The sequence below is a fragment of the Notolepis coatsorum genome (genome assembly GCF_963971535.1).
Source record: "Notolepis coatsorum genome assembly, chromosome: 7".
Classification (NCBI taxonomy): Eukaryota; Metazoa; Chordata; class Actinopteri; order Aulopiformes; family Paralepididae; genus Notolepis; species Notolepis coatsorum.
Window position 1 is genome coordinate 79,886,925 of NC_140171.1, and position 12,953 is coordinate 79,899,877.

The window sequence follows — 12,953 nt, forward strand, 5'->3', positions numbered from 1 at the left end:
CCCCACCACCCCATTTAAACCATAGTTTCATCAATTACCGCTCATTACCACCCTCGACGAGGAAGCATTGGAAATCCGGCCTACATACGGACCTACATGCACGTTAATGAAACAAAAACCCCATGAGAGATACTTCATTTGGTGAGTTTCGTGCCAGCGGCCTCAGACACAACATTTGACAGCATGATACAATAGGAGGCATATAGAGCCCCTCTGCCCCCCCATGAGCTGGTGTGAACAGTGTTGGAGGCAGGCAGGGGGAGGGGGGAGGCAGGCATGCTGTGGCAGTGTCTCTAGCCCACCCACACTGTGGCCTGCTGTCCCCACTCAGTGGTTCATCCTCTCAGCCAACAAAGCTGACACAGAGAAGGAGGGGCGCTGGGGAGGGGGGGGGGGGGTCGGAGTGGTGGGGTACAGCTGTCACTCTGCTCCCCCGTAATCTGAAGGAGGGAGGTCTCCTGGGAGAGAGAGAGAGAGAGAGAGAGAGAGAGAGAGAGAGAGAGAGAGAGAGAGAGAGAGAGAGAGAGAGAGAGAGAGAGAGAGAGAGAGAGAGAAAAAGGGGGGGCCAACGACAGTAGGATCATGCATGTGCAGTATAATAGAGAAGGAGACAGGGTGGAGTTAAATGGGACAGTTTGAGAGTGACAGGATGGAGGTTAATGGGACAGATTTAGAGTGACAGGATGGAGGTCAATGGGACAGTTTGAGAGTGACAGGATAGAGGTAAATGGGACAGATTGAGAGTGAGATGGAGGAAGCTATGAAGGGTTTGAGGGGGTTACAAAGTATGTATATCCAATACCTCTGGATCTGTATCTGAGCTGAGACATTTATTGTCACCCTGGGACCTAGTTGCATTAAAACACAATGGAACTCATCAATCAAATGAGACAATAGAGAGGAGCCCCTGACCCATTTTGGTTCCCGACCCATAGTTTGAAGAAACTAGATCACTGGTTCTCAACCCCACCCCAGTGGTTCACACAAGATGATTATGAAGGGTTTCATAGAATGATTTGCAGTGGTTCTCAAACATCTTTGTGTCAAGGACCCCCATTTGATAAGATTTCAGCTCAGTGACCCCATCTGAGAAGATAGTTGTTAGATGTGAATTATTCCTGTATAGGTGTGGAGATAACAGTGGAGAGAGGGAAACCAATCAGAATAGTCATTCGTATGCATTCTCTCATTGGCTTAACTTCTAATAAAATGTTTGTGAAATTAACTTATTCACCATTTTCCTGGAAACCCCCTGTCAAGGACCCCACTTTGTGAACCTCTACAATAACTAAGCAAGTGAAACTGCCAGAAATTGCCAACGTTAGCGGGTCCTGGGAGGGTTTCCCATTGTTTGTACAGGTCAATGGGTAAAACAACTGTGTTTCTTCAAACTTTGGCTCGGAGACCTGCTTCTGGTGGGTCCTGGACTGAAGAAGTTAAAGAATTCCCTGCTCTAGATAAAAGCAGCTTCCTGCATCTGTGTAAAAGGAGGAAGTATTGCCACTGCCACTCACACAGTGTCATAAAGCCATTGAGTAGAAGACAGTCCATGGATGATGGCAGATGGCACTGACAGACAGGGGCTGCATTCACTGGACACATTTTCATTACAAAAGACCAACACACACACACACACACACACACGCACACACACACACACACACACACACACACACACACACACACACACACACACACACACACACACACACACACACACACACACACACACACACACACACACACACACACACACACACACACACACCACTCCATCTGATGGCTGGAATGTGACTCAAGTAGAATGGGAAATTACTCCTTCTCAAAATTCCGGCACCTTTTATTTTGTCAAGGTCATTCTGGTATCCAACCCTCCTTTTGAGGTTATTTTCTGAATGATAACTGTAAATATTTATAAGTAGCAGTTGAATTTTTAAATCAACCAACCGTCCACTATGAGCCACAGTGGGCAAAAAAAGTTACTTTACTGTGGATTTGTGCTAAGCTAGGCTAGCTTGCAGGCGGATAGCTTTCTACTGAACACACATGGAAATTGGTATCTTCTTGTCTGACTGGAGAAGACGGTAAGCACATTTCCCATAATGTTGGTGTGCTGCTTTAATGAAGAAAATGTTCAGGCACAACCTGAACTGACTTCACATCATTTGAGAGCTGCTGCCTATAGGCTACAGTAGTCTTTCAGTCATGAGGGACTGTCCTGACGTATGTGACATTACAGCTGTGTGTCTCCGTTTCACATCAACATATCGGGTGGTGGGACACTTTGAAGAGAATCCTTTTCATCAGCTCTTCTCCCAATCGGTCTCTGTAACCCGATGCTGTTTTCTAACACATCTCAGGTCAGGCGATGAATAACTTAATTATAGAGAAGGAAGGATATGGACGTCAGTATCATCTCTATTCCTTTATGATCCTTGAGTTATAGTATGTAATGAAATTAATGAAAATAATGAAATATTGTTGTGTTGAAATCACAGAGGATGTTGTTGAGTGTTTAGTTAAGGCCAATAGTCCTCTGTGATTTTAACACACATGTTTTATAAGAGAGTATATTTCCCTCCATCATGACATATTTGACGCCAAACTCTGATGAATCATTGATAGGCTTGTGTTCTGCCATCATCTATCTAGAGACACAATGTCTCTACCCTGTGTCTTATAGATCTGTGGCACGACAGAAGAAACCCAAAGCTGCCAGATTGCCCGTCGCCTGAACAGAGAAGGCTTTTTGTCTGCGCTGTGTTCATTTGATAATCCTAGATGATAGCTAGTGCACTAAGCTATCAGCTCCCAGAGTGGGCTGCTTGCCGGGACACACTTTCCTTTGCCCTTCCTGAGAGTCTTGGAATGAGAGTTTATATGGTAGAGTAGGTCCAATTATTTAATTCCTAGTGGGAGAACATTTAACCTTGGGTCCACTAGAATACATAATATGCATTATTTGGGAAACTGTATCCGATACACTTTATATACAATATTGTAGGAGTTCTGTTACGCCTTTTTTGCGTTTACAGTACTTTTTGTCAAATGTTCATACTTAGTTTCAACAGGACCACCCATTCTCTACATTGATCACCTACTTACCTATCCACCCTAGAAGAATGTAGAGCAGGCAGAGACAGACCTGATACATACTGTGTGTATTTGTAGCCATGTCTGTCAGAAACCTGAGCGTGGTCAAGGTTAGCTGCCCCACTGATCTCCTGTGAACACTGAGGCTCCACGGTTCCTGGCCTGGCCTGCGGGGTGGGCTATAAGCTGGGGGACTGTGTGTGTGTGTGTGTGTGTGTGTGTGTGTGTGTGTGTGTGTGTGTGTGTGTGTGTGTGTGTGTGTGTGTGTGTGTGTGTGTGTGTGTGTGTGTGTGTGTGTGTGTGTGTGTGTGTGTGTGTGTGTGTGTGTGTGTGTGTGTGTGTGTGTGTGTGTGTGTGTGTGTGTGTGTGCGTGCGCGCGTGCGCGTGCGTGCGCGTGCGTGCGCGTGCGTGCGCGTGCGTGCGTGCGTGTGTGTGTGTGTGTGTGTGTTAAGTACAGGTCAGTGGGTAGAGGAAGACGGATGGTGTGTCAAATTGAAGATTTACAGTAGAATTTAACTGGCTGGACTGCAGGTTACAACATGAAGATGAGTAACCAGTGCCGTACTAGAATGAATATGGCACATGACCCCTCTGAGGCAATCAATACAAGTGCAGAGAAACTATTCAGCATAATGTCATTGCCCCAGAAAATCCACTTGTAGGTATGCAGTTCAATCTGCACTTGGTATTGACGCTTGGAGAGTGTGGTTAGGACCTGCTCTGTCTCAGCCTGTTCCCTGACTCCATGTTGACATGTGGGCTTGTGGAAGTGGCCTCATCTCATTTTAAATATTTTCAATGCCACACTCAAACACCCCAGTGTTTTCATTCTCCCAGCCGCAGCTCCCTTTCCCCCTCCTCACTGAGGCAAAGCCGAGCTCAATGCTGGCTCGTTGTGTGGACAAGCAGAAGCTCCTGGGTTAGGTATTGTTCTCTGTATGGGAGTGTTTTCTTAGCCTTCCTCTGACAGGTAAGGTGTCCAACCTTTTGGGCTTTTTGTTCCACCCCCTTGCTGTTTCCTGAGAGTTCTGTTAACGGAGAGAATCCATCATTCTTTCTCAACAGTGGTCCACTCAGGCCTCCATGTTACACGCAGCATCCCTAGCAGGGATATATCAGCAAGGGCTCTGTCACTGTGACCAGCCGTGCAAAACCAAGGAGCCAGAAGAAGCCCTCCCTAACCTCCCTAACCTCCCTAACCCGGAGAACCCACTGAGCGTTGGCCCATCACACCAAAAGAAGGTCATAGGTCACCAGGCTCGTCAGAGCAAAGGATAAGACATTTGGACATTTTTGGCCACAGTGATAAAAAACAAAACCGGGATTATGCTGCGAAAACTCCTCATGCCAAGCAGCCAGTGTCAAGGGAATGACCAAGAGGAAGGCTGACAACTCTCTTAGAAGGATTACAGGAGTCATGAGATAGTCAGGATTAAGAGCAGGACTGGGCGCCTCATTACTTTTACCAAACGGTTAGTGCGTTTTGTGAATCTGAATCTGACGTTTCTGGGACGTTTCTGGTCATGTGACATGTGCGCCCAATCGTGTGACGGCAAGTTCTTTGGACGGTTAAGCTTAGGCGCTCTTTCGAAGTTGGTTAAGGTTAGAGTTTGTCTTAGAGCATGGCGATAGAACGCCAGCCCTGATTCCAAACTCTAACCATAACCAACTGCAAAAGAGTCGCCTAAGCTTAACCAGTGATAAACTAGGCGTTATGTCGTTTGCAGGCTGTTCGACGCGGAAATGGGATAAGACACTGCTCGTCATGCGATTGGGCGCACATGTCACATGACCAGAAACGTGCGTGGCCAATCAGAGCGCAAAACGGGAACGCGGAAACACAAACCGTTTGGTAAAAGCATAGACGCGGACTGGGCCTGTAGCTGTGGATCAGTGGCAGGTGACTGTGAGCTTCAGCTGATTCATGCTGAGTTCAAATGTGTGTTTTACGAGCACAGCTTCTCTCCAGAGTGGATAACGAGGCCCGTACAGGTCCGGCTGAGAAAAGCGACCTACATTATGAAATGTTAATCGCTTTAGTGTCAGGCAGAACGTTGCCAGGTGTTAATTGTAACTGAGGGGGATTCTGCATGTGTGGTTGCACACTTTTCTTTTCTAAGGATTATTTTTTATATTAGGGCAGAGGGAATCAATTACTTTAGCTGGACGTGAAGTAACTGTTTGCCTGCGATGTTCTGTTTGGGTCTTCATGTTTGGATGCCTCTACTGGTACTTAAAGGAACACACCAACATTATGTGCTTACCATCTTCTCCACAGTCCACAATTTCCTCTCTATGTGTTCATTAGAAAGCTTTTCTGGCTGCAAGCTAGCCTAGCTTAGCACAAGGGAATGGAAGCGGATATGGACCACTAGGCTAGCTTAAAACTCTGGGAGAGGTGTTTTTGGCCAACAGCTAGTGGTCTGTATCCGCTTCCATTCATTTGTGCTAAGCTAGGCTAGCTTGCAGCCAGATAGCTTTCGACTGAACACACAGAAATTGGTATCTATCTTCTTGTCTGACTCTGGAGAAGACGTTAAGCACATTTCCCATAATAATGTTGGAGCCTCTCAATTTCTCCAACTTGCTTGGACGTAGACCAGATCTGCTTAGAGAAAGAGGCAGAGGGTTAGGGGGCTGGGGTGTGGGGTGGGGCTTCTATGAATGGCAACTTGGCAATGCCACTTAAAAATAAATGAGTGCATCAATAAAAAAAATTTAAAGATTAAAAAAACTATAAAACAAAACAACAAGAACCAAAGTGATCATGATAAGTAGCCACTGTTCTATAGGTCAGCGTGGGATCTATTCATTGTCCTTTGGCTCTGTCACGTCAGTCTAGTCAAATATGCCAAAAATATAAAGCATGGGGGTTCAGGGGGAGGGAGAAGTGGAGGGCTGTTCGTTGTATGAAAGCACAAGAGAAAGAGGAAATTGGAAACAAGGACGACACTTGGGCCCAGTGAAGTGGGATTGAGGGAAGCCCTGGCATTAAGTTATCAGGTTACCCGTCCAAATTTAAGATGCCCCCTCGATGACTCTTTTCATCCTTCAACTCCAAACGGATGTCAGATGAGAGGCCTCAGTGCAGCGCCTTCACCACGACAAAACAGATTGTTTCCTCTTCACCCTATTGTGTTGTAGGTGCAGTGGTTCAGGAAGTCCATGGTGAGTTAAGTTTAACATGGGCTTTTTTGTTTATTTTTTTTTTGTTTCAGGTGGAAATAAACTGAAGCCCCAGCCTTTCCGGCTCAACTGGGCCTGGATCTCCCTGGAGAAAGAGTTCTACCTGGTGGACGAGGATGCCAAGGTGATGGAGATCACATTGAAACGCCGGGGCTACCTGGGAGAGACCTCCTTCATCAGTGAGTGTGCTATGGTTCCTTCATCAACTTGTAAAGTCAGAAATGTCGGAGTTTACCACCAGGAAGTTGCACTCAAATGGCCAACAGAGTGGTAAATAGGCCTACCACTGCCAGTGGCGGGATTTCTCAAAAATTGCTCAAACCAACTGCATCAAGAAAAAAAAGGTTTAATAATCTGGCTGAATCTGCTGCCTTGCATCTGATTGGTCCTGACGTTACGTCCTATCTAGCACAGCCAAACGCTATCACCTCGGATTTACCATTATGGTAACATGGTCAATTTCTGACATGACAAGGACCGACCGAACGCACCATCCTTCTCTTAGCTTCATGTCATGTGACTCATGTTATGACTAACATATGTTTTGGAACCGTCTTGCTCTTCATTGGACCTTGCATTTAATTGATTTGATTTGATTTGATTTGTCTGAGTCTGTTGGATTTAGTTCACTCACTTCCCATTGTCTTCAACTCTTAGTTCTTCCAACCAATGGAAGATAGTTTTTGTCTTACTTCTTCTGTCCAATAGATGATAATGACGTTTTTGTTGTCCATCACTGTCAACTTTGCCATACTTAATAATATGAAAGATAGCAAGACTAGACAACAGGCCCTCTATTAAAGTCATCTTGTCAGACTGATTGCCTTTTTAACTGCCCCCTCGACCTGCATGTATCTGTTATTACCTTTCCATTTTCTATAAAACCTCAGGCTACTTCTCATTAATAGACCATGCTGCCTCCCTCTAGGCAGAAGGGGTGCTCCTGAATATACCCAAATAGCAGACCTGTCCCACTGTTGTTTAATTTCACTGATGCTCCATTTCCTGTGTCGTTTGTCAAAAGGGTAGTGTGATTGAGAGCACAAATAACCTTTCCAAGGTCACAAGGTAATGCCAGCATGTTTGTTTGGCTGTGGCTAACACATAGCTAACTATAAAGAGCATTGGTCATGTACGCTCCTATATTTACAGCTTTAAAAGGCCATGGTGAGGTGAAGAAGGTTGTCTCAATGAGTGAACAATGTTACTGAAACTGATACTTTTACTTCAGACAGTGCAGAATAGTTTTTTAATGCTCAGTTGGATGCAATTCATAGAATGATAGACTATAAATAATTTCAATATTGGTATAATAACCCAAATTCAACACTGATACGTTACAATCAATATGGGCTATAGCTACAACAAAGCTTCTGGAGCACACAGTTCTAGTCTAACAGTTACCTTTTATATCAGTTCAACCCAAAACTCAAACTGCAACCAACCCTTTGCCCCTCAGGCATTGCCACCAAGGATGGAACCGCAGAAAAGGACAAAGACTTCCGCGGCAAGGCCCAGAAGCAGGTCCAGTTCAACCCAGGCCAGACCACGGCCACCTGGAAGGTGAAGATCTTCACAGACCAGGAGTTTGAGACCTCGGAGAACTTTGAGATCAAGTTGTCAGACCCAGTCATGGCTGTGCTGGAGTTCCCTGACACCGCGACCGTGGAGATAGTGGACCCTGGAGATGGTAAGAGTCCAATACGGTATCACTCTCAACTCTTTTACTAATAGAATTAAATAAATGAGTCGGTAATATGTACAATGACTACTAAGGAAGTATAATATGAGATGCATTCTGGTACAAAATGGTGCTCTTGTGGCACAGTCATCTCTCAACGTCTTGCTCCCCTTCTCTTCCTAGAAGAGAAGAACCTTCTCTTCCTAGAACTGATCACACAGAAAAATGCACTCTTCCCTCCACGCAGTTAAAAATGTTTATTGTTTCACTGACATGTTTTGGCTATGCCTTCATCAGGGTGCAATGAATACTTCCAAAGGAACCTTGAATAAGTTTCTCTATGAGACCTGGCTGTCACCTTCTATAAACCTGTAATAATACCTGTACAACAACCATGTCGTGTGACATAGCCATTTCAGTTAGAATCTCATGACAATAAACGCATGGAAATCAATTTAACATGTCCCCCCCCCCCCCAAACAGAGGCCACGGTGTATATCCCTCAGGCAGAGTACAAGATTGAGGAGGACATAGGAGAGCTGCTGATCCCAGTGCGTCGCTCTGGAGACGCCAGCCAGGAGCTCATGGTGGTCTGCTACACCCAGCAAGGTGACAAACTTTCATCTAGTGTTGTGTTTGAGGAGGTGTACTGTCGAGGGGAGATGGACATGCTGTGACTCCATGTTCCTATGTATGTCACTGGTATTTAGTCTGATAGGTGGGTATACACACATTAAATCAGCATTAAGCATTAAGGCTGTTCCTATTAATTTAGTCTGATAGGTGGGTATACACACATTAAATCAGCATTAAGCATTAAGCCTGTTCCTATTAATTTAGTCTGATAGGTGGGTATATGCACATTAAATCAGCATTAAGCATTAAGCCTGTTCCTATTAAGTCCCAGGGCAACACGAATACAAGTAGCTTTTAAAATGGGGTCTCACTGTGGGTCTCACACTGAAAAGGTGTAAGACCCCCTGCTCTGAATACCTTGTGAAAGAGGTGGGTATATGTCATAGCATATTCCATATTCTGGCATAATGAGCTATATTGCCCTCATTGAATATTACTTTTCACCTGCAAATAATTGAGTGAAAACGCTTACTCTACAGGAACATGCCACAATTATGGGAAATGTGCTTACTGTCTTCTTCAGAGTCAGACAAGAGGATATATACCCATTTCCAATATCTAATGGATCATCTAGCCTAGCTTAAAACTCCATGTGGTGTTTTTGGCCAACAGCTAGACTAGCTGGTCTGTATCCACAGCCAGATAGCTTTCTACTGAACACACAGAGAGGAAATTGGTATCTATCTTCTTGTCTTACTCTGGTTAAAATGGTAAGCGTTTCCGCTAATGTTGGTGTGTTCTTTTAAAACATATTCAACTGGTAACCTATGCTAAAAATCCCAAATGTACTAATATGATATGGACAATTAATGAGGGTATTTTCATCTGGGACTAGTGTCTCTCGTCCTGCACTAACCACCATAATAACCTCTCCATGGTTCCTCCTCTCAGCCACGGCCACTGGCACCATCCCCAGCACCGTGCTGTCCTACTCTGACTACATCACGCGGCCCGAGGACCACACCAGCGTGCTGCGCTTCGACAAGGACGAGCGCGAGAAGACATGCCGCGTCATCATCATCGACGACTCGCTGTATGAGGAGGAGGAGAGCTTCAACGTCACCCTCAGCATGCCCATGGGGGGTCAGGTGGGCGCCAGCTTCCCCAGCGCCAAGGTCACCATCCTGGCTGACAGTGACGACGGTAAGTGGAGAGAGAGGGGATGTTAAAGTGAGAGGATGGAGGGCACTTCACAGTCTGACTGACAATACATTGAAACTGGATAATCACCTAGCATGAAGTTAATAGTTGAATCTCACTCTCAGATCCAAAGCATCCAAAGCAGCTTACGGTACTATGAGCGCATATATTTTTTGCATGGGTGGCCCCAGCAGGAATTAAACCCCTCTCCTTGGCAGTGTTAGTGCCATGTCCTACTACTACTACTACTACTACTACTACTACTACTACTACTACTACAACAACAACAACAACAACAACAACAACAACAACAACAACAACAACAACAACAACAACAACAACAACAACAACAACAGTAGTCTACCCTGGTGGCTTGTAGCCTACACTGTGAGCATCTGAGCTAGATGTGTTGAGTATATAGGAAACATAGACACAGATAAGCCCAAGACGACATCCCTTTAGCTCCCTGGGACTGTTAGGGGCCCTTAATATAATGATACAACTCCCTCCCTCTGTTTGTTATGGGGGTTTAACTGTTGCCTTAGATACTTTGATGTACAGAGTCACAAGAGCGAGGGTGTGTTTTTGTTTGTGCTTTGTAAATGAGCCATGGTCTAACTTGATGTCTGCGTGCTGTGTGTTAGCATACTGTACAGCTGTGATAAATCACACCCCTCCCCCCTCTCTCGATTTGTTGGTTCAGCAATTTGTTCAGTATCCGACATTTACAATGAGAAGTGAAGAAAGTCCTGCTTGTTCCAGTACGTAGAGATAACGCGGCACAAAGACTTATGTAAGAGAGTAGGTTAGTGAACAAGTTCTAATGACATATACCTATTGTGAACAAAGTGATACAGGCAGGGGCAGGACCAGGGTTTGAATACATGTTGGGCTGAGCACAAGTTTGTTTGTTTGTTTGTTTGTTTGTTTGTTTGTTTGTTTGTTTGTTTATTTGTTTGTTTGTTTGTTTGTTTATTAGGATCCCCATTAGTCATCATCGACGTGTTGACTATTCTTCCTGGGGTCCTCACAGATATACACATACAAATATGAAACATTCAGTATAAAACAGTCACAAAAGAAGGTCATAGCTCATAGGTGAATCCATTTCACCATACCTTTAAAACAAAAACAAAGTAAAAGTTTGGATAACATGGCTGCAGCTACACTCATGCATGACATATATTGATTTCCTTCCGGATTATGGCTCCTTTAAGTTTATTTTTTAAACTTTCCTTGTTTTCCGTCTGTATGATATTCAGATTCAGATTCAGAGTTTTATTTGCCACATGGAAACAATACAATCATAGAGTTTTTTATACAAAATCATAAATACCATACCATGGGCAAAAGGAGCTGGAAGAAGAATAATTCGTATAGTTACCTGCCCCTTATTCCTAAACTAAACAAGTATTACTTGATGGTCGGCGTACAACCTAATTTACACAAAATAATAATTTATACCATATACAAAGAAACAAACAATCCACAGTTTAACACTTTGATCGCCATGGGTTAAATTCATAATTTACCATCCCTCGCCATCTCTATTTGTCTATGGAGAAGTTCCCCTTCTTTGCAGGGCTATAACTTTTTAAATTCTATTGCTAAATTGCCATTATTATGGCCCATTCAATGTCCTATATGTATTGTTCAGGGTGTAGCAACGTTAAACTTTTTCATTCACATATTCATACTAAAATATGGTCTAAAGTATAAGTATGTTTTTATCGTTTTCTGCAGCTTTCTTCAGATGGTGATTTATAGCCCTAAATGCATTATATTGATGATCAAATACAGTTTGGTAGGAATCTGTGCGAGATAAAAAAATGTCAACTGGATGTGCTTCTAGGAGTTACTACATATCATCTGATGATGACCGGATGGGCGGGGGATCGTTTATAATTCCGTGGGCAGCGTTAGATGATTCATCCAGAGTGGGTCATATGTTCATCATAGCAGTTTATATGGAACACGTTAGAATATAACGCTGAATCTTACCGTGGCTTCCTCGCGCCGCTGGCAGATGAGCGTGGAACAGAATTGTTTCTATTATGGGATGGAGAAATGCCCGATCCATTTCCAGGTTGTATAATAGTATATACGTCCAAATCATGTTGTTTTTTCGAGTTATTTGCACCGATCGATGTTCACTGTGTCAAGACGGAGTCTCTCTAACGATAGCGAGTGCCCGGACCACAAATATGGATGAGCACTACCGGTTCAAAGGGTCATTTCCGGTTGGCGATCTGCCGATCGGCCACCAGATGGCGCTCTTGAACCGCTAGAGAGTTGAGTGGAGCTTTGCAGGGAGGGAAATATGATTTCGATCACAGATTTTTGAAATATTGACATCAAAGACGAGTTACGGCGTCTTCGGCAGAATGAGCATGGCTAGGAATGACGTCTTAACTCGTCATCGGCGATCATAGTGTTAAACAAGAAAACATTTAATGATAATAATAATAATAATAATAATAATAATAATAATAATAATAATAATAATAATAATAATAATAATAATAATAATAATAATAATAATAATAATAATAATAATAATAATAATAATAATAATAATAATAATAATAATAATAATAATAATAATAATAATAATAATAATAATAATAATAATAATAATAATAATAATAATAATAATAATAATAATAATAATAATAATAATAATAATAATAATAATAATAATAATAATAATAATAATAATAATAATAATAATAATAATAATAATAATAATAATAATAATAATAATAATAATAATAATAATAATAATAATAATAATAAAAGAAAAAAAAGAAAAGATCTCACTATTCAGATCACATTTGACTTTCATACTGACAAACATTTATATTTGTTATAATTCTTTTTGAATTGACAAACACTATTACATCCCTTATGTGTAATGGGATCCTATTAAAATATGGTATGGCTCTATACATTGCAGTTTTCTTGAGAGCACAAGTAGAGCTAGACAGGGCTGAGCACAAGTAGAGCTAGACAGGGACCATCCGTGTATTTTATCCTACAAATCTAATTTGGAGACATTTGGGGCACTCTCTACCTCTACAATGTTGTGAGGAGGACATGTGATTATCCCACACTCGTAACTCACTAACGAGGTCTGTGTCTCGAGAGCTCAGCCGCACGTTGGCGAGTTACATGTCCAATTATCACAAGACCTCCTCACAACAGAATGATAGGATTA

At 42.9% G+C, this 12,953-nt stretch overlaps 1 protein-coding gene across 1 annotated transcript in view; it reads left to right on the forward strand.

Moving 5' to 3' along the window:
* frem3 (Fras1 related extracellular matrix 3) overlaps window positions 1-12,953 on the forward strand; it is a gene marked incomplete at its 5' end in the record, with an annotated part of 59,151 nt that overhangs the window by 19,643 nt on the left and 26,555 nt on the right. The window contains 4 exon segments of the mRNA XM_084319177.1: window positions 6,312-6,458; window positions 7,739-7,969; window positions 8,444-8,569; window positions 9,488-9,739. Of these exon segments, the coding sequence (XP_084175303.1) occupies window positions 6,312-6,458; window positions 7,739-7,969; window positions 8,444-8,569; window positions 9,488-9,739 (756 nt within the window).